The following is a 22991-nucleotide window of genomic DNA, read 5'->3' on the forward strand; positions in this document are numbered from 1 at the left end:
TTGGTTCAGAAAAGGTTTATGATTTTATGATACAATAAACGTAATTCTTTACTATCCTCCCAATGGAGAGACCTCATTTGATTGTACGTTATATAATTGATTAGTTATTTTGAAAAATTGCATTAGAACAATTTATGGGATCTTTACTTCCTGAACCCCTAAGCTCTGCCCACCTAATTACTGTATAGCCAATCAAATTACTAATTCAGCCAGTGTGAAAGTAACAGTTAGGATTCTTAACGGCTGGAGAAGACTAAGAGCTTGAACCAGCAACTCCAGGATTACCAAACAGGCTCTACCTGCTAAACATCTGATGGTATGTGCATCAAGATATGCTTCCTCTTTCTGTTTGGCTGCATGTTGAGAAAATAAGGAACTGCAGCTCCATCAGTCCACAACATATACTGCAGGATAAGGCTGGGCGATATGGAGAAATACTCCAAAAAGTAATAATACAGAAAATGGTCAAAAATAAAATGTTCAAATCTAAAATAATGTACAGATGTGTATCCAGCTGTTCTTCTGCACTTTCTATAAAACATTTAATAAAAAATAAAAATAAATTGAAAACTCGATTATGCTAGTTTTGTGATCGTTTAAAGCTAAAATCGAAATCGAGATCAAAATTTGATTAATCGCCCAGCCCTAGTCCAAACACAATATCTTAATAAGGGCATATCTTATCTTCTCATCAAAATTCAATTTTGACTATAAAACTGGGTATCAAGATAACTCAATATCTCAATTGAACGATGATGCAATACCATTCAAACAAAGACAATAATAAAAACAATTGAATTACCATCCAGCCCTACTGCATCCAGCCCTATGATACAGATCCCCAGAAGTGCCATAGCACAGACACCACCTACACACTGGGGGAAGAATGCTCAAACTCTTTCTTTTAGAGGGCTCACTCTGTCATAATTCAATTATAAAAACATTTGTTTAGAGGAGTCACAAAATAACAAATAAACAAGAATCCAATCCAAACTGGCAAAACCAGCTCTGGGCCAATAGACAGTAGACAATGATAAAAAGGTGCTGTAGGTAAGACTTAAGAGGCTTTTCTTTAATAGGCTGGACACATCAATACAAGGTACTCTTCCCTGCCTATTGTCTATGGAGAGACAATTATAATGCGTTCATAACCTACAAGAAGTATATCACCATTCACCTAATATAATTTATTTAATTTGATGCAGCTATACAACATAATCACCCTGTAAGATTGTACAGTGCAATTTAGAACCGTTCAGTTCAAGATTAGGGCAAAAAAAAGCAATAGGCAAGTAAAAAATGCCCTATTCAAAGGGCTTATGGGCAATTTAGCTGAATAGCTTAACATATACTGCCTGACTAACGGGGACAAGGATAAAGGTGATCAAATTTAATGGGTTTAACGCACAACCTGGAGTCCACAAAGCGATTCTGAACTACAACTACACTCAAGACTTGGCACCACTGACCGGGGGCGCCCTCAGCCACAGCCTCTGTTACGACAGCACCACCCAACCCTGAACCCTCACAGGCCAATCACCAAAAGGTATTGCTTCAAGGTGTCCAGGTTGTATGACTGCATGTACACAACTGTAGGCTCTGTATCTGCGCAATGCTTTCAAATAACACCTCCAGCTCCGGGCCTGGAACACATTTCTTACTGACGCCAGGGAAGCAGGACCGCGTCCGAGCCAGCAGGAATTCATCAGCCTCATGTGAGGAGGCGCCGTGGTTCTGTACTGCAGCCCATAACGTGGTGTCCAACAAGGCATGCCTCCAACATGGTTTTGGAGGTGTTTGGGAGGGAGGGAGGGAGGGAGGGAGGGAGGGAGGGAGGGAAGGAGGTGTCTTGCATCGTGTACACAGTCTAAATGTTGACCCATCTGTGAGAGTGTGGTCGAGTAGTCACATTGTGTGGAAGAAGTGGATCCTCTGGGATGCAGGACGAATTCCAGAGAAATCCCATTCAAAGTACCACCTGTTCTCCCCTGCTACAATATGTTGATCGCTGAACAGACAGACAGACACACATACAGTCAGACAGACGGGCCGCCAGGTGGGTGGCCAGACAGACAGACAGAAAAACAGAAAGACCGAATGAGAGTGAGAGCAAGAGCAGATGAGAACGAGAGAGACCAAGTGTGTGAGTGATATAACATTGCCCATGGGGTCCATTGTTTCCTTTAAGGATCGCTCTACTTGAACTAGTTCTGATTGTAACAATGTCAGGTTGACTCGTGTGCAGAACTCAACACTGAAGCACTCATCTTGCATGGAAAAGGAAGAGCATACAGTCTGGGAAATGGGGGAGCACGGGACCACAATCAGGCATGACCTCAGGCCAGATGTGTCCTTTTGCTTGTTTTCTATTTTGGGCCATGTGACTCGATTTTTCCGTAATGTCTGCACCCCCGATTATGTTAAGTATCTGAACAACACTAACCCTCTTCCGACAACTATGTGGTCAGTTTCCCCATCCATCTGCTACAGTTAACAGACCTAAACTCCTTCTTTAAAGATAACGCTGTTCTGCAGACTACAATATCCACCCCAGTAAGGTGGACCAGACACCAAGGCCGTTCAACACATTGTACTGTAACTAGACTAGACTTTCTTCTTCTGGCTCTTTCAACCAGAACATGGGGCTGAAATGAGCACACATACACACACAAACACAAACCGTAATAAAGAGGGGCTTGCCTTGAGAAACCTCAAGGTCATCTCCTCTTCTAGGAAGGTTACAGGTGTTCAGGTGTTCTGAGTACTAATCAAAGTAGTACATACACACAATGCTATGCCAGTGCAATTCTTCTCTGATTGGTTTTTGCCCGACCCCCCTTACCCAATCGGCAGTAGTAGTACATTTTAGACCAAACTCGGACACTTCACACTGCTGTCTCACATGTCTTAAATGCAATGAAACCTTGTACCATGCTAAATAAGTTCCTTGTTAACTAAGAAAAACATAATCCCTTTTCCAGGGATAATCTCCCCTTTTCCACCCATACACTCAATTGAGCTTTGAATGTGATGGTGATGGAGTGCAAACTCACACATGATCTAACGACACTCGAATCATACTTCATCACCAGCAGTCTGGTGTAGTCGAGGCTGCAACACGCTGGGGAAAGGGTCTCAAGAGCATTTATCTGATCCAATCAAACTGGATATCACAGGATGCTGAACTGCAGCCCGCCCGGAGTGCAAAGTAGCCAAGCTCACTGACACACCAGTGAGGTAATGTGATTTAAGTTACACCATGCCCAGATGAATGGACGATCAAAAAGCATTTGTTCTGTTTTTGAGTGCCAATGTTGCCATGGGCTAGTCTGTGGGTTTATCAGTCCCTTAAGCGTGACAGCTCTTTCCGGTTTGTCTCTGGGAGTGCTGCATGGATACAGATTGTATGAAGAGGGGAAAAGAGCTTTATTCTGGTTCTGTCTCCCACCATTTAACCCTGTACTGTAATATGAGCTGCCATTGAATGGATCCACCCAATCCAGTATGAGAATAGTTATACTGCAGGCAATATGCTCAACATCACAGCGTTAGTGTATGTCTTCACATGGGTCAAGGACCTTACTTCTTACTGCATAAAAGTAATAGGAATTTAGAAACAATGCTCTATCACTACATTGCAGTCACATTACAAAGGATTTGTACTAACAATCGATAGCCTTGTGAACCAAACCTAAGCTTATGGTTTGTGTTCCGTTTCATTCATCAGATATTTATTGTGAAACTTTAATTACTGGATAGTCTCATGAGATTACCCCATACATGCTTGAGGCGATTTTACCATCATCGAGGGAACTCTGCACACACCGACAACTATTAAAGGATAACCTATAATATCCCATCTTTGCCCAGCGCTACTTTCTCATGCATTCACACATTATTTTCAGGGAACACTGAAAATGTTTCACATTATTCACTGATAAACAAAGTCTTATGTTGCAGTCCAATAGGGGTGTGTCCTTTTGGCCATTGTTTGTACAGCCGCAACCGCAATTCTAGAATACATCCCATGTTGGCTGAAAAAAATGGCTTATCTGAGTGGATTAGTATTAGTCACTATAGTTTAAAGCAAGGTTCCATTTGACACTACTCTTTTGTAATCACACAATTGTCCTAGTAGGATAGGAAAAAAAAAATATATATATATAGCAAGGAAATTATAATAACTATGTGTTACAAATTGCGGTATACATTTAAGTTTAATCATAAGTACACTAACAGCAAACACTCCTAAACAGGCTCCCCCTACGTTGATAAACACGGGTACCAAAACAAACACCCAAACTGGTTAGAGCAGTATTACTACTATAGTCTGTCACAGACACTTTGGCTTCGGACGGCTCAAGTCAAAACTTGAAAAGGCGTTTGCTTGAGGAATAACACTAAAGAGTAAGAGAGACGTAGATCACGGATGCAATGACGTAAAACCTATCTGTCGGATCGCGGTCAGACAAGTTGGTCATGTAGACGTGGCCGTCATGCACCAAAAAAAACACCAAGTGGGTCAAGCCTCGCGCCAAATCCCCTTCACCTCAGCCCGCCGCGAGACGACCTTTTTCCGCTCATTAATAAACCAGCGTTAACGATACGACGGTCGACCACGGCCATGGGTTGCAAGCCTATAGCCACACACACAGACACACACGCAACCACACAGACATCGGTAATGTAGCTGAGCGTTAGCATGAACAAGGTATAGGTGTATGTGCCAACTTGTCACGGCAGATGTTGGGTCATAAACCCGGCGTCGGCAGAAGCACCACAGAGCCATGGACACACGGATGACATGACACGAACGATGACACATATAAAACTACATCCCATCATGTTACCTTTCGCCTCGCAGTCACAGCAATACTTGTTTTCCTCTTCCCTGAGCATTTTAGACAGGATGACCTGGTGCTGCTCGTTCAGTTTCAGAGCTTTCTCCCTCTCCGACCGCGTCGTCATCTTGCCAAAGTGGTGTCGTCCTGCTTGTGGTGTGACCGCTAAAAGAAACCCAGAGCCTATTCCGTGTTAAGTTTCTGAAATCAACATGTATTGAGAGGGAGGGACATCACTGTGTGAGCTTCATACACCTGGACCGCTGCTAGTCGGTTAGCTAGAAAGGCAATATGGTTGGAGAACGGTAGAACGTCACTTCACGTCAACACCTTTTCAAAATAAAGGTCCGTAATGGGAAATAACCAGTTCCTAGACCGATGATTCTGTGGTCACTTGTCATGTGTATTATTATGGTAATTTTGCATCAGATACACATATAAATAGGTTTTATATGATAAGGTATTTAAAAAGCAAATTATAAAGGATTAAGTTATATTATAACAAAATATGTATCTTGTATTATACTGTGTTCAATTATCAAACTAAAAGGTTGTTTATTAGAGCAATCTGACACTTTGAAAAACAGCATAGCAATACAAAATTGGTTGACCTGACATGTGAATGCAATAATATTCTTGCAACAATAATTAGAAGAACACATGAAAGACACATTATGTAACGTTTTTAATACTGAAAGACAACAAGACAACTGTACAGTTTGTTACACATACACACAGCACAGGCAGAATTAAAAAAGACCAACACTCTACAACTCATTCATCTCAACCGAGAACATCATCATCAATAGCAGATGATTTGGCACCTGCCTTGATAGAAAAGCGAAAATTGAGTAATAATAATACAAAATGTTAACAAAATTAGAATAAATTATGCTAGATAGACCTATTAAATTGGTAACAGGCTTCAATGTGCCTCGCACTCGTAAGCCGCACACTTCATTTTTTAAATATAGATCCATTCGATTTGTAAATACTAAAGGCCCATTGTCTTTGCAGATTATTACTTACGACCAATGTCAAACAATTAGGGTAAAATGCTTTTTGAAAACGTAAACAACATGGCAACACCAAAAGACGTTACAACTTTTTACCTCGAATGTCCAATTGTTAAATACTTTAACAGTAATGTTTAATAACACTAGGTGGCAGTATAGACTGTACTCTTTCTGAGTCGCTCAACCAAATAAAAAGGATTGTACAAAAAAAAGTAGTCCAGCCTTAATAGTTTAAGTATAAAGTAGGCTATACTTTATTATACTACAATTCGTTGTTGGATAAATTGTAACGTTTTTCATTAATCTCTAAAATTATTATTATTATTATTATTATTATTATTATTATTATTATTATTATTAATATTATTATTATATTATTATTATTATGTAAACAAGTGGCCCAACATCAGCTTCTTGAGGATTTGGAACGTTAAAGCACTCAGTGTCAGTGACTGTGATTTTGTTTAGGAAAATGAATGTAAATGTACTTCATTTCGCCATTTTGGAATGCCTAAGACAAATGTAATAGCCTGGTTAGGCTTAACCAGTAGGATTTGGCATTGATTGACTTCATATTGTACATTAATCTCCATGCCCAACTATCAAATAAATGGTAATATATGTATCTATTCTCAGCAGTATAAGGATATTAATTAGGGTTAAACATTTTAATCTCAGTCATCGTCTGACTGAGACAATGTGTTTGGCTGCTAGTTAATGTTTTACATTTTTGATCAACTGACAGCAAACACAGCCGAAGTTTGACCTTGAGAATTAGTATTAGCATACGATGAAATGCGCAAGTACACAAACACAGACATACACACAAACACAGTGTGGCAACCCGTCTCTGGCACAGCGCCCCTGGAGGCCCAGGGGGCAGGTTGTGGAGGCGCTGTACCACAGATTTACAACAGATGGCGACAGTAAGAGCATTGGTGCCAATCATTGAAATGCGGAGCACCTGAGGATCAGGTGGGGATCACACTCAATCAGGGCTCTCCTGGTTTGCGTGTGTGGAGAGACCGGTCTCCGTGGGTGACGGGATGCCACCCAGAGGAACAAGACTGTGGATTCCTCCAAAGCTGGGTTTTGTTTGGTTTTATAGTTATATAATTTATGTTTGAATAAAAGTGCCATTTTGGCTTTAAGTAAGCTCCGGTTCGTGTGCCGATTGGAAGGAGGCGGCTCACTCACCAAGCCGGGTTACCACATATGGTGGAGAATGCCGGCAGACACAAGGCCCACAGCATGGACTGGTTCCGGGAGAGGGAGGCACTGAAGGCCCAGCTGTTTGGTTTGATGAAGGAGCTGGAAGAGAACCGGCAGGTCGCCCAACAGCTGAGCTTCAATGTTGGTCCCCAGCCCCAGCCAATTGAGACTCGTCAGGACAGGCGGGGAACAGCGCCACCTCGACGGGCGGCCCAGCCGAGGCGACGCGTCCAAGATGTGGAGAGGCGGGATCGCATCTGTCAGTTCCAAGAGAGGGAGGAACGGGAGCACCTGATCCGCAAGAGGAACTGGCTGGAGGTGGAGAAGCGGTGTCTGAACGCCGACTCCATGGAGCTGCAGCTCCTGGAGCGTGAGCGGCAGCGCATCAGGTTTGAGCGCCGGCGTGAGGGGTACGGGAGCCAGCGTGAGCGGGTCTAGCTGCGCCGGCAGCAGAAGCAGCTACCCTTCGGCCAGGAAAGAGGTCCTACAGGTTCCAGGGGGGTCCCTATCCAGCCGCGATACGGGTTGCTGGTCAGTCAGAGGTGCCCCGAGCCTTCATCAAAGGGTGTAGGAGTGTTGACACCCGTCTCTGGCACAGCGCCCCTGGAGGCCCAGGGGGCAGGTTGTTGAGGCGCTGTACCACAGATTTACAACAGATGGCGACAGTAAGAGCATTGGTGCCAATCACTGAAATGCGGAGCACCTGAGGATCAGGTGGGGAAGCATGCTTTAAAAAGCATGCTTCCACACTCATTCAGGGCTCTCCTGGTTCACCTGTGCGGAGAGACCAGTCTCCGTGGGTGACGTGATGCCACCCGGAGGAACAAGACTGTGGATTCCTCCAAAGCTGGGTTTTGTTTGGTTTTATTATATTATTTATGTTTGAATAAAAATCATTTTGGCTTTGAGTAAGCTCCGGTTTGTGTGCTGATTGGAAGGAGGCGGCTCACTCACCAAGCCGGGTTACCACAACAGACATAGACACACGCGCGCACACACAGACAGACATACACAACTAAAAAGCCTGGGGTAAAGCGTTCCCTATTGAAAACCTCAGCCCTCATAAATGGTTCACTACTGCACACTATAAATCAAGTATGGCACTTTCTATATTCCTACATGTAAAGGAAACAGGAACTACTTTAATGGGAAAGTGTGAGATGAGCAAAGAGAGAGGGACAAATAGAAACGGAAGGAGAGCAAAGAGTGTGCCTGTGTTTGTGGTGTATGTGTGTGCTTGAGTGCGCACACGCCTGTCTTTGTGTGCGTGTGTTACATGCGCACCTGTGTGACCGCACTTTACGTCAACACAGAGCAGCAGCAACAACAGAGACGAAAAATGTCACAAGTGGCACAAATCCAAACCTTCAGACGAACAGCCAATCAGAGGAGTCTGGCCCCAGAGCGGACGGAGGAGCCGCGGCAGGCCCCTCCCAGAGTTCACAGCATGGACTCGATGGCCTCCGGCGTGCCCTCAGGGGTCCGGACTGCCTGGTGCCTGACCAGCGGAGAGCTCTCCCCCTCTGCCCGGTTGGCCACCACCTCCACCCTGACCTCCAGCAGCTCCTCGGCCTCCTCCTCCTTGTCCTCCTCCAGCTCCGCCTCCTGCTGTTTCTTCTTCTTCATCTCCTGCTGGTTGATGTGGTGGAGGATCCCCGCCCCCAGCGCGTCCCCCTCCACGTTCACCACCGTGGTGGTGCGGTCCCTTCACGCGCCGCCGCCGGGACACACGTGCCGACACACACACACACAGAGGAGAGGAATGAACTAGCAAGCCAGTGCACTGTGTACACATGCAGTCACACAGATATATGCACACATGTTACAACTCAAATTGGGGTTAGAATTTGACTCTTCATTCAAATATAAATCATAAATATACTACTAGTAAGAAGAAGAATATAATTGGCAATATCATTGTTATGGTTAATATAATTAAATGACATAGCAACTACCATGGAGGTGGAGCGGGTTGTTTAGCAACCAAGGGGGTTGCTATTTTGATCCCTGGCTTTTCGAGTGAGTGTCGAAGTGTCCCTGAGCAAGACACCTAACCCTAACTACTCCCGCTGTTGCCTAGCTTTCGTTGACGCCAACGTCGGTGTGTGGGTGTGTGTATGAATGGTAGAATGTTAGGCGATAACTGTAAAGCACTTTGATTGACCACTGGTTAGAAAAGCGCTTCATAAAATGACGTCCCTAATAGCATTATGCTTTTACTTACACAATCCAGTCAACCGCCAGCATGAGGGACAGGTCATTGGTTGGAAGACCAATGGCTTCCAGGATGATCGCTATGGTGATGATGCCACCGGCTGGGATGCCAGCTGCACCCACACTGGATGCAGTGGCTGTCACTCTGTCAACGAGAAGTAGAAATAGTACTTTGGTTATAAATAATCAACTTTAACTACTATTCAGTGGTCGGAACTGGTTATATTATTGTTTTATCAACAATCAACAACCAAGTGTTTACCCATCACTACAGGGTCGTATGGTCGTAGGATAGACATGGTTGTAGGATAGCCAAGAGCACCAGGCCAGAAACCCAACCAGCCAATCTGAAGCAAGCAGGGCATTAATATAAGTACAAGTTTCAAAACAATCTGCTTAATATTAGCTTGAGGACAATTCCTGGAAAATATATAGTCAAATTAATGAAAAACAAGAGTTAAGAATATATCTCCCAGGCCCTGACATAATTATAAATTCACATGGCCTTCATCTGCAGGGGCCTGAGAATAACAGGTAAGAGTACCCCCCAACCCCACCACCCTGCAGTGAAAAAACTAAGAAGGAAATGAGATAGCAGAGGGAGTTTAGTGTTAATATGACACTAATCATTATATCAACATATCAGATGAAAAGCAAATAACACAAGCTGGAGACGCAGACGGCAGTACAGTGTTGAAAGTGGTGTGTGTGTTTGTGTGAGTGTCTGTTTTCCTCAACGTGTGTGTGTAAGTGTGTGTGTGTGTGTGTGTGTGTGTTTGTATGTGTGTGTGTGTGTGTGTGTGTGTGTGTGTGTGTGTGTGTGTGTGTGTGTGTGTGTGTGTTCGTGTGTGTGTTCGTGTGTGGGTGTGTGTGTGTGTGTGTGGGTGTCTGTTTGTCTCAATGTGTGTGTGTGTGTGTGTGGGTGGGTGTAATTCTGGCTGAAGTCTGAATCCCATGGTACTGGCCCTTTAAAAATGTTGCAAACTTCAACCCGGCCTTCGATTCTCAAGCCTCCCTTTTGTTGTCATTTTTCTTCCTCCAAACCAAAACTACTCCAGCCTGACCTCCCCAGGAGCGAGGAGTGTGGGTGGCATGGCGGCGGCGGCCGGCCCACGGTGACTCACTCACAGGATGGTGAAGATCTGCCCGGCGTTCAGCTCGTGGTTGTTGAGCTGGGCGATGAAGACGGCGGCCACGCACTGGAAGATGGCGGCACCGTCCATGTTGACAGTGGCGCCGATGGGCAGGATAAAGCGGCTGATGCGCTTGTCCACGCCGTTGTTCTCCTCCACACACTTGATCATGGAGGGCAGGGTCGCTGAGCTGAGAGAGAGAGGAGCGAGATATAGCAATGTGGAGCAACGTTAGAAATATGTATTTTTTGAACGTCCCCGTGGGACAGGGACATCTGTCTAGCCCAATAGTATTCAACTAACTGTATTGCTTCCTTGGGTCTCTCTCTGTTCCTTGTGTTCATTGCTATTCCAAAAAGACCAGGCTTCTTAATGAAAGGCATTAGTTCCGCCATGATAGCCTTCTTTACATATTCTGGCCAAAAAAATAAAAAAATAAAAAAACACAAAAGGCAACAAAATCTCCAACCCAGAAACTGTTTACTGGGGTTCCTGGGAAACAACCCTGAGCCACAATACATGGCAAAGCATGTGTAATAGGACTACTGATGGATTATTCCCAGACCCGACAACACTGTGTGTGTGTGTGTGTGTGTGTGTGTGTGTGTGTGTGTGTGTGTGTGTGTGTGTGTGTGTGTGTGTGTGTGTGTGTGTGCGTGTGTGTTTGTGTCTGTATATGTGTGTGTGTGTGTGGCTGTCGGTGTGTGCGGATGTGTTAGTATGTGTGCGTGTGTGTGGCTGTGTGTGTGTTCCTATGTGTGTGTGTGTGTGCGTGTTGGTGGTGGTGTGTGGGTGAGGGTGGTGCTGTGGGTGTCTTTGTGTGTGGGTTCACATTGGGGATATTTAATCGTGTGCTACTCTATAACACAATTGTGATTGTAATTGATCAGCACATTTGCTTTTTCAAATGTAAAAATTGGGCAAAATAATTGATCAGCTGCTTTGTCAAACAGTCTCTTTCGCAGAATTGTGTGATGCATTTACATTTACATTTACATTTAGGGCATTTAGCAGACAGTTTTGTCCAAAGTGACTTACAATTAGTACATTTGTCAGAAGGAAGAGAAGCAACAAAATATATCTGTCGGCAGTGTTGGGAAAGTTCACTTTCTACGTGAACTAGTTCAAAGTTCAGTTCACAAATTTTAAAATGAACTAGTTCAGTTAAACGTTCATGATTCAAAATTTTGAACGAAGTTCACAGTTCCAAAAAATGAACTAGTTCATAGTTCTTTTTTTCAATATGTTGCTGTGAGCTATTTGTTTTTTCCGGTATTTTGAACATTGAGCCCCCTTTGTGGTTTTTCTAGGATGAAATAGAGTGGTTGAATCAAGTATCGTAGCGAAATACAGTTTATATCGTGTTTTATTGCACATTTAGCGCATTTCGTAAATCCCATTGATTTATTTTGGAAGACTCATTGCTCGTTGGCCGGAAACGGAAAAGGGGGGTGTTCACGTTTGGTTGTAGTCTTTTCGCTCGGTTCTAGCCCTACTGATGAGACGGAGAACCGAGCGAAAAGACTACAACCAAACGTGAACAGCCCCCCTTTCCGTTTCCGGCCAACAAGCAATGATTCTATGAGGTATTCTAGTCCGCTGAACTATGAGCCAGAGAGCTAACGTTATGGATAGTACATATTTATAATTCGTAATTCGTATGGCAGGGGGGCCCACACTTTTTTGGCGTGCAAGCTACTTTAAAAATGAGCAGGTCAAAATGATCTACCTACTGTACATGGCAAAACGCCAACACGGTGGCTGCTGGTAGTTAGTTTCAAGCAGGCTTCCAAATGACAATCAGTCATGGTGGAATGGTATTTGCACTTAATAGAGTAGAGCCAAATAATGCAGTCAAGGAGGTAGCACATTTCCTCATGTTTGGATACTTTCCTTTGTGAGTAAATTCCAAAATTGTCCATGAGCCCTGGATTTAAGCTCAATATCAGTTTTTACTATCAAAATCTCTTCCTCCACTGCAGACGTGTTTAGGTGAAACAGTGCTGCAATTTTTTGTGATTGAGTAAATCAACCTCAACATCTTCCCTAAATGGATAGCAGTCTTGAGAGTCTTGGAAAAGTTTGTCAAAGTCAAACAGACAATTTTCATCAATCCAGTGGTAAATGCCATAGGGATGCAATTCTTTTTTGTTTAAACGTTATACGTTTTTTTTTTGTTTTTTTTACGTCACGCGATCTACCCACCCTACCTTTGCGATCGACCGGTCGATCGCAATCTACGTATTTGGGACCTCTGCTCTAGGGTCTATAGTATATAACCGCGTTGTCTGATTACAGTTTAATTCATTTTCCACAATTTAACAGCTCTCGTTTTGAAGAATAATCACCGCGCCATTCGTTTCAATGGGAATCGCGCCGGTCTATACTTTCAAAATAATAAAATTATAAATTCATATTTATAATTTGAAATTCGTCCCAGCCTTTATACGACAGATACTATAGGGTCTATAGCATACACCGCAACTGCAAATTAACCACACAGAGATTACCATGGCAACCGGTCAAACAACACGGCGATCTGCGCGCGCATCCGCCGTGTTGATAAACAAATAACCCCCATATTGAACGAAGTTAAACCAAGTGAGGGTGCCGTTCACAGACACCAGAATGAACGAGTTCACAGTAACGTTCATCAGGCAGTAATACACTACGTTCAGTTCACGTTCGCCCAAAATATGAACGAGTTCATGAACTATCGTTCAATGAACGCGTTCAGGCACAACACTGTCTGTCGGTACAGTAAGGATGTTCATAGAAACAAGCACTTACAACCGTTAGCTTAACCCATTCCCTGTATTCAACAAAAATAGCTAGGATAAGTTGCTACACAATGCTAAGTGATCTTAATAAGTGCCAGGATGTGCAAACATACAATAAATGATGAATGTAACATGCACATGCAAAGTTTGCAATCATTCAGTCTGATAGTGACCTCCTCATCCGATAGGTCAACAAATTCAATCCTTGCCCGCACTGACCGAGCTGACCCCTGACCCCTGACTCACCTGGAGCAGGTGGCGAAGGCGGTGGTGAAGGGGGTGATGAGGCCGGACAGGAAGGTGAAGGGGTTCTTGCGGGTGAAGGCGAAGTAGATGAGGGGCAGGACGACGCCGCCGTGGATGATGTGTCCCAGGATGGAGGCGAAGATGTACTTCCCCAGGCTGGTGACCAGCAGGACAACGTCCTCCATCTCCACGATCTTGCTGCCCACCAGGAACATAATGCCCAATGGCACATACCTGGGAAGGGTAGTTGAGCACGGGTTGAACAGGCTTCCATAGAAACACGCTCAATTCCAAAGTGATATTGGGGTGTTATTCACCCCAGCTGATTCAAGCCATCAGAAGGCTGTTGCTGATCAACCGACAGTGGGTTATAAGGGTCGGAATTAGAAATGCCATGTTTGCGTAGGCTTTTGAACTGCTGTTGAACATGAGGATTTTTGACAATATAGGTAAAATATAGACAATGCGATATGTGGACAGTGGGGACATGTGATTTCTAGGACAAACGTATCTCATGAACCAGGTCGTCCTAGGACAAGATCTCTAGGACACCCTTACCACCTGATCAGGGACATCCTAATCACACGATCTCCAGCACGCCCTCATCACACGATCTAGGTCGGACACCCTAATCACGTGATCAGGGACACAATGATCACATGATCTCTAGGACACCCGAATCACATGATCGGTGACACCCTTACCACATGATCCAGGACACCAGCACCATGGTGGCCTCGTTGAAGGCGTTGAAGAAGCGGATGAGCTCCTCCCCCTCCGGCCCAAGCTTCCTGAGCGCGACGCCGAAAACCATGGCAAACAACACCAGACCCAGGATGTTCATACCGTCCGTGTCTGTACCGATGGGGACCTGCAGGAGACAGGATTCAGAGGAAGAACGGATAAAGGTTACGGATGTGAGACCAGCCGCCGTGCTGGAATCAGACAAGACCTGCATTGATTGCATTGCCAGTGGAATACAGAAATGAGTAAATATTAAAGAAAACAAATAGTCGGTTGAGTATGTGCTTTCACTTTGATAATTACGGAGATGCTTTTGTTAAAACCCTTCTTCCACAGCAATCATTATTTTAGCAAGATACTTGTTTGTCCAATACGGTAAAATACATATTGCCGACCAAGCAGAAACATCGCCATAAACCTGATTAAACGTTTTATTCATTTTCTTACATCCCATTTCTCCCATTGTAGTTACTTACAACTAAAGTAAATGTTTGTATTGTGTTGTTATACATAAATACCCCTTTAAAGTAAAGCCGCATTTCCCCCGCTCTGGTCAATACTGGTATTATTGTTTTCTATATAATTAGAATTATATTCCATTTTACTCTACTCCTCTCAACTACACATTACATTATAATCTGTTTTTGTCATCCTATTCTTATCATTCATTTACTAACACCCATTTGCATATTTGGTGCATCATCCTTGCACGTTAGAGAGCAATGTTGACTTTATAGTCATTCATTGCGATTGTTGCTAACACACCAGAGGCTCATGACTCCATGGTCTCTGTGTCTATTGAACGAGCACCAGCACCCACTTAATCACACCTGGGTTCAGAATAAAAGTCTTAGAGCCATCCCGCCTCGTTCTCTACACCCGTCTTTCAAGCTTGGCGCAGTGAGAGTTTTGGCGCAGAGTAGAGCACTGGAATTGAACCCACACACCCCACAACCCCCCAATCGGCTCCCTTCCTAAGCCCATGGGAAGTGATCTGCCATCCCAGGCCCAGTGAAAGCTATATGCTGGGGCTGGGCCAGGAATGTGTGGTGGGGCGCCCCCAGCCTGGCTGCTATTCTGGGGGGACAGCAGAAGAATAGGAGGGCCGCTGTAGGGCAGGGCAATGGACTAGGATGTGATTTAGCGTTGATGAATGCTTGATTTACGGACACCATAGTAGTGGTAGTAGCAGTATTGGTAGTGTTGCGTGTGGCGCGTGTACTATGATCAAGCAGAAGGCGTTTAATTTTGCACTGTTAATGTCTTGCTGACAGATGGGAGTCATGTTTACCTGGCAACATGCTAAAAGAAACACAGTTATCACCAATGTTATCTTCATAGTATGGTATATGTCAAGTCTGTGTATATTTGTATGTTTATAGGTTTTTACCTAGAGCTAACGCAATTTAAGTAAAGGTTTTCTGTTCTTATTTTACATGATAGCAGGCCGTCTAACTGGTTTGGACCAATTAATTCCATCTTCATGTCTATTTTCTCTATTTCTAACTGTGAGGGTGTTAAACCTTCTCCCACTATTCAGACCAAGAGCCAAACATCCCCATTCCATTGTATTCATGTATTTAAGATCTTGACGTATTCCAGTGCAAAGGTCTCAGTGTTCCAGTCTGTTTGTACTCGCCTTCTGGTAGAGGGCCGTTCCATTGGTGTCATTTCCAGTGGCCACCATCTTGTAGTCAGTGGCGTACTGCAAAGGATCCCATTGGATGTTAGTTAAAGGAAAGGAAAATTTTGACAACAATTTAATCACATCGGTAAGTGGTACAATATGTTGATGTATTACTATCTTGGTCAAGAAGTAAAAAGAAAAGGTTAAAATAAGGGTAAGAAAGCATACAACATTTATGACACAACAATTTAGTGAAACATTTTTGTGGGACATGTTTTTGTGGAAATGAAATATATGTTCAATGGTCTATGAGGTCAATAATCAATCTTCAAGGAAGACAAAGAAAAAACAACATGTAGGGGTTGCACAGACCAAACTGGAATGCTTTCTGCAATAAAAGTCCTACTGAAAACACTGCCTCCTTTTGTTGATGAACACTATGGAAGCATATATGCAGCAAAATTCTAATGGAAATGCAATTTACAATTTGCATTTCAATTAGTCATTAAATTGCGCAAATGACAATTCATTTTGCAATTGAATAATGTAATTTGAAAATATGTTATTCAAAGTGTATATTAATTTGCAAATTGACAATGAAATCCTTAATTCAATTTGAAAAAGTTATCACAATAAAAATAGAATAACATTTTGTAAAAAGATTGAGTGCCTTTATTCAAATAGAAAGCTATAGCGCCTCCGTGACTGCAATGCACTTCGCCACGCCATGGGATTCAAAATTGGAATGACATTTCAATCGGCAAAAAGGTTTGCGAAAGACTTTGCAAAGCGCATCAGCGAATCGCATCTGGGTGGGAACTACGTCACTTCCTCGTAATTGTCCTTGTATATAGGCGCGTTCATGGTCCTGGTGATAACGAGACGGCTCGCCAGTGATGACGCTCAAGGTTACGCATTTTCCCGACAGCGACTGTTCATGTGCACTGTGCTGGGAGTCTAAAAGTTCTTCCCAGCAGGTTTTCTTTATCCGATAAAAAAAAGTCAGAACTAAACAGAATTTAGTAGGATCAGTTTCAAGTTCGAACGCCTTTACTTCCTTGTAGCCTATCACCTACTACCTTTTTGCTTTTTGTATTGCCACTGTATGCAAGGCTTCACTTGCCCTTATCTAGAACTGGTTTAACAGTACACAACGTTTAAAACTGAGCAAAGTCGATGCAAACAGACGGTTAAAACGTCAATCAATAGTAAATTATGTGATATGATGGTTGATTCTTTTATATTGAGTAAAACGTTCATGTTCTGCCATGTTCATGAGCGTCACTAGTAAACCATACGTCATCAACTGGGCGACTCTGTCATCAAATGGTGCATTCAGATTGCTGGAAATTATGGGGAAAACATTTTTGCGACGTCGGAAAGTTCTCGTGAACGACACTTCATGATGCTCTTATGATTCTACTTCCGTTTGGCAACTTGGGCCAGATTTTGATAACAGAGTTACACTACGCATTGCACAGTGCGTGTCGTTCATGAGAACATTCCGACACCGCACCACAAAGTCTGGCCCCAGTTGCCGAACGGAGGGTGAATCATAAGAGCGTCATGAGGTGTCGTTCATGAGAACTTTCTGATGTCGCGAAGATGGTTTCCCCATATTTCGAGCGATCTGAACGCACTATATGTTCGTAGGTGTCAGCAATGGAGGAGATTGTCGCTACGCACCGGAGTTTGGCAGATGACGTGGAGAACAATCGCGTTGAAGACACAGATGCAGTCGATAAAGTGTGTGCTCTGGGAGATAGGATAGACGACATGAGTATACTACTTTGACTCCGTAATCCATAACTACGGAGACCCCTCGAGGGGGGCAATTCGCCGCCCGATTGATCTTATATGATGACTACTAGCCATGTAAATAGTGTTGTGAATAAACTTCATAAGCTTTTCAAATCTTATTTGGTGTTTTATTGGTCCTTAATGTGCAAAGTAAACAAGGTGCAAAGTGATTCCGGAATTGATTTTGTTAGAGGACAAATCACAGCCCTTGCCGTCTCCGTTGCGTCAACGGATAGTTAAAAATTATTGGATGCGCACGTAAGCTACAGAGAGGGAGAGGGCTCTCCGCGTCACAGCACTTTACGGAGGAGTATAAACCGGCCTTTATGCCGCCTTCAAGTTCCCAGGAGGTTCGGACCTTAAGCTCGGAGGAAAGTGCTTTGATGCCGCCTTCAAAACAGGTCGGAGGTTCGGAAGCTCTTACGTGTCTTCACATAAACCTTCCCTTCTTCCGAAATAAGGGCGTTCAGGAAACGCCCCTCAGAATTGCGTAGGCTATGACATAAAACCGGAAAAACTGATAGATCGTGAGACTAGATTTCATAACAACTGCAATTATGGATGCACGCAGGGACCTCTCTGCGCTTCTTTGGTTAATCAGATAAATCAGTTATTAGAACTGCTTGCGATGGTTGAACATAGGCAAGAATTTATCCGGTGATGTTTATAATTGTAATCTATAATGTATCGTAATGCAAATGTTAGAATGGGTGTTGAGTTTGCCTCTTAGTGCTTGCTGCAAGTTCACTATCAATGAAATGGGCGGCCATTGTTGTGTCGTGATCTCGGAGGACTCGGTGGCTTTACTTCTGCATGAAACTCTGAGCGAAATCTCCGACCCAAAGCACTTTCCTCCGAGCTTAAGGTCCGAACATCAGAACCACCCGGAAACTCCAAGCGTTTGAAGGCGGCATACTTCCGCACGGAATTCCGAGCGAAAACTCCGACCGAACAGAGTGTTCAAAGCACTCTCCTCCGAGCTTAAGGTCCGAACCTCCCGGAAACTCTGACCGTTTTGAAGGGGGTATGGCTGCCCATTTCATTTGATAGACTAAAGTGAACTTGCAGCAAGCACTAAGAGGCAAACTTAACACCCAGTCTAACATTTGCATTACGATACATTAGAGATTACAATTATAAACATCACCTGATGAATTCTCGCTCATGTTCAACCATCGTAAGCAGTTCTAATAACTGATTCATCTGATTAAGCAAAGAAGTGCAAAAAGGTTGCTGCGGGCATCCATAATTGTAGTTGTTATGAAGTCTAGTCTCACAAACTATCTGTTTTTCGGTTTTATGCCATAACCAACGCAATTCTGAGGGGCGTTTCCTGAATGCTCTTATTTCGGAAGAAGGGAAAGTTTACGTAAAGATTCCGAACCTCCAAGCTGTTTTGAATGCGGCATTACTGGTTGGGCTGACGAGGAAGTGAAGTGGTTCCTGCCCAGACGCAATTCGCTGATACACTTTGCAAAATCGTATGCAAAATCTTTTGCAAACCTTTTTGCGGCGTGAAATGTCATTACAATTTTGCAACACATGGACCGTGGCGAAGTGCATTGCAATCACGGGGGCGCTATAGCTTTTCCATTTGAATTAAGGCACTCAAAAAATGTGTTCAAGTGTTCCACACAGGTCTTGGACATATTTTTCTGTTCTGTACGCTGATATCATATCAGTGGGAATTGCAAAAGCTGTTTAAGCAGTGTGTGTGTGTGTGTGTGTGTGTGTGTGTGTGTGTGTGTGTGTGTGTGTGTGTGTGTGTGTGTGTGTGCGTTCATGTGTGTATGCCAACAGCCATGTCCTGCTACACTTTTTGTAGCAGGACATACTGCTACACTTTTTGTAGCTGGACATACAGTAAGTGCTTGTGAAGAATTCAAACAAACCGATACATTTCTGTATTAACACTAATAACGGTAAGTAAATAGATGTCTCTCTCTCTCTCTCTCTCTCTCTCTCTCTCTCTCTCTCTCTCTCTCTCAATATATTGCGTCGATCTCAATTCTAGAAAAAGAGTATCCAAAAAACTGGGCAGACACAGACCAAACAAAGGAGCAGCTAAGTTAATTGCTACAAAAAAAAAATCATTCATTACTTAATTCACTCATTCAATCACTGTTGTCAGCAGTCTGTTTGAATATTCATTCAAACCCGGGAACCAAGACTGGGTAGAGAAACTGATGACTGAATAGAACGAGGGCCAGCAAGAGCGACTCTACAAAAAAACCTCTAACTTAACGGCCCTGAAACGTTCTTTATGCTGCAAATCTCTCTCTGCACCCATCCAGCCTTATCTGACGCTGTGGACATTCCAAGCAGGGCTTCTGTGTGTGTGTGGGGGGGGGGGAATATGTACCCAGCGGCCTTGCTGCACTTTAACCCTTGGTTTTAGAAGAGTGTGTTATTGGTTCAGTGGCCAGCACCTGGCCCACCTTCTTCATATCCCATGTGAGTGTGTTGGTGTGGGTATGTGCATGCTTGTGTGTGTGCGTGTGTGAATTATACGTGTTTGTGACAGTGTGCATGGGTGTGCATGCAGGTGTGTGTTTATGTCCGTGTGCATATGCATGTCTGTGTGTTCGTATGTGTGTGTGCGTCTGTGCGTCAGTCAGTGTCCCCAAATATTGAACTTCCTGACTCAGTATTTCAGCTCCAATAGACCGGCAGGCCCAGTTCTGAGAAGCAGAGCGGGCGGCCAGCGGACTACATTAAAGAGCAGTGAGGCGCGCTGGGTTGCTAGGCGCACTGTAATGGAATGGCTTCCCCATGGAAACCATTGGTGAGGAGAAGAGGAAAGAGGCATTCATGTTCCCCCATGAGGGAGTGAGAAGGAAAGAGAGAGAGAGAGAGAGAGGGAGAAATTGAGGAAGAGAGAGAAAAGGAGAGAGGGAGAGGGAGCAAGGGAGAGGGAGAGAGAGGGAGAGAGAGAGAGAGTGAGCGCGAACAAGAGAGAGAGAGAGAGAGAGAGAGAGAGAGCGAGAGAGAAAGAGAGAGGCAGTGTTTAAAGATATTATACAGTACAGGGAAAGGGGGCTGCAGGGTGCTGAAAGAGGAGAGATGAGTCGCGTCATGTACTCACAGAACGGAAAGCAGCTGCCACTAAGTTCGCTGGAAATAAATTCCTGAAACAAGAGAAGAAGTGAGGGAAATAAGAACAATGTTGAAAGTGAAGAAGTGAATGAAAGTCACTACTTTTCCTAGCATACATTTACGGATAATTCAGTGATGGTATATATTGCTCGTAGCAGACTAGTTGTGAAGTGGTCAAACTGTGTAGTTCAACCCTGCAGTGACCTTTGACCTGTGTGAACCCCCTACCCTCAGTTGGGCTGCGAAACAAAGCAAGAGGAGCTCACAAGATTAAGCCAAACATACAAGCTAAGGTATACAGACCATGAGTCAAAAACAGTATCACCACCAACTCTTTAGCACACATTTTCTGCACAAATTAAAATATAAACAGTGAATAAGGAGTAGAAGAATAATGGATGAATAATTGTAGTGCACAATACTGGCGTTGTTAGGTGGTATAGAGCTACGTTTTCCTGATAGGATTGCTGAAATGCCTTACAAGTAGTCTACTATGTAATGTATGTTAATCTCAAGTTAGTTCCCTAGAGCCAAGCATCTCCTACGGCTGGTATGACATTTGGAGACTCGGGTCGCCCATGATTAACTCTCGGCTGTTGAACCTTACATCTAATTGATGTCCCTGCAATACATTTTGTTTCATTTGTATTTATATTCCTTATCAAGAGTTTACATTTGTAGGCAGAAGGCTTCTTGCTTCGAACACAGGGCGGGCATTTAACGTCTCAGTCAAGTCTAATTAAAGCTTCTTCCTCTGATTTTTTTGTTTTATTGAGTTATTGGAAATTATGTTGTCACTGTTGCCACATCATTATAGTTTTGGCGCTATAATTAATGAAGACGTGTTTTAACTCCCCTCCCTTCACATGAGTATATTTCAAACAAATTTTCATTGTCTGGTGATACTATCAGACCTCCCCATGTAGCTAGTAAATGATTTCTCACGGAAACTTCGGCGACATCCAATCAAATTCGACCGCGAAGCCGCCAAACAGGAAGTAAGCCAATATCTCAGCAATTTAGTGACCGTCGACCTCTAGGGGGCGCTGTAATTAACGAAGATGTGTTTTAACTCTTCTCTCTTCACATTATAGTTTGACATTTATAACAAAATCTGACAATTGAGAATCAACGCCCCTGTCGATGTGATAAGAGACAATAAGCTGCTTTAGGGTCCTACAGATACTTGCCTGAGACCCCCTATGAATTGTGTTGTGTTGTGTTATGTAAGTAGTTTCTCTTATAGGCTTCTAATCTACTAGAAATTAGAATTTGAGTTATATTGCCAATTAAAGTTTTCAACAGTGATGGATTACCTTGACATCCAACTTTAGACTAAATTAATTTATGCAATTGCACATAATAAAAACATCCGTCTAATGTGGTAGGAGTGTGTATCATACGTCGTCACGTGTATATTTATACATGATGTAGAGATCTATATCCAGGCCATGGCCTGTGTGTTTAATCAACTGCACATTATACCATGAGTTTAATTCGGGAATACGTTGCCTTATGCCCCCACTCCACCCCCCAGCCACTATAAACGTCCCGCTCTACGCTATCCCATCCCCGGCACACCTGGCATGGGACAGCGAGCCGCCCTGACTTAGCAGTGGGTCAACCTATTTTAGTGGCTAGTGTTAACTCCCGCGCCACATGTCCTGGAACCCCACGGTTTGGTCATATAGTCGAATCCCCAAATATAACCTCCCCCCCCCCCCCCCCCCTTGCCAAGACACCCCTCAACGTTACCTCGCGAGGTCTAAAAAAGAGTCGGCTGTCTCCTTGTCGTTGCTGATGCTCTCCAGCGCGAGGCTGTTGGTGTTCAAAGCCCCCGCGCCCACGCCGGGCTTGATGATAAAGGCGAGGCTCACGCCGATGCAGGAGGCGATGAGGGTGGTCCCCAGAAAGTAGCCCACGGCGATGCCGCCGAGCTTGCCCAGGGAGCGCGTGTCCAGGCTGGCGGCGCCCGAGACGAGGCTGCACACGACCAGCGGCAGGATGATCATCTTCAGCATCCTCAGCAGCATCTCCCCTGGGAAGGCGAAGTAAGTCATCTGCGCCCGGGTCAGGTTCATCTTCCTCACCATCATGCCCAGCCCGACGCCCACCAGCACGCCGGACACGGTGAGGATCACCATGAGGTTCCTCCGGAGAAAACCCCTCAACTTCTGCCCGAAGCTCTTCTGCTCGCTGGTCCGATGCCGGTCCAGGATCTGGTCGGTGGACGCCGAGTGGGGCATCGCGTGGCCGTTGATTTCTCCCTTGCTCTTCACCAT

The 22991-nt window shown here is 44.1% G+C and overlaps 2 protein-coding genes across 2 annotated transcripts in view; both read right to left on the reverse strand.

Moving 5' to 3' along the window:
- The window catches only part of smap1 (small ArfGAP 1), a 68095-nt gene extending 62975 nt beyond the window's left edge, over positions 1-5120 (reverse strand). Inside the window, 1 exon segment of the mRNA XM_079729712.1 lies at positions 4851-5120. Coding sequence (XP_079585838.1) covers positions 4851-4968 — 118 coding nt within the window. The 5' untranslated portion in view covers positions 4969-5120.
- Positions 5121-8509: 3389 nt separating this feature from the next.
- Positions 8510-22991, reverse strand: slc1a4 (solute carrier family 1 member 4; the record flags this gene model as incomplete). Its single annotated transcript, XM_079730797.1, has 8 exons — positions 8510-8774; positions 9294-9428; positions 10412-10606; positions 13443-13676; positions 14147-14313; positions 15826-15891; positions 20699-20741; positions 22465-22991. The coding sequence occupies 8 exons, from the start codon at positions 22989-22991 to the stop codon at positions 8510-8512; spliced, it is 1632 nt and encodes a 543-aa protein (XP_079586923.1).

This window comes from Pollachius pollachius (assembly GCF_949987615.1).
Source record: "Pollachius pollachius genome assembly, chromosome: 2".
Lineage (NCBI taxonomy): Eukaryota > Metazoa > Chordata > Actinopteri > Gadiformes > Gadidae > Pollachius > Pollachius pollachius.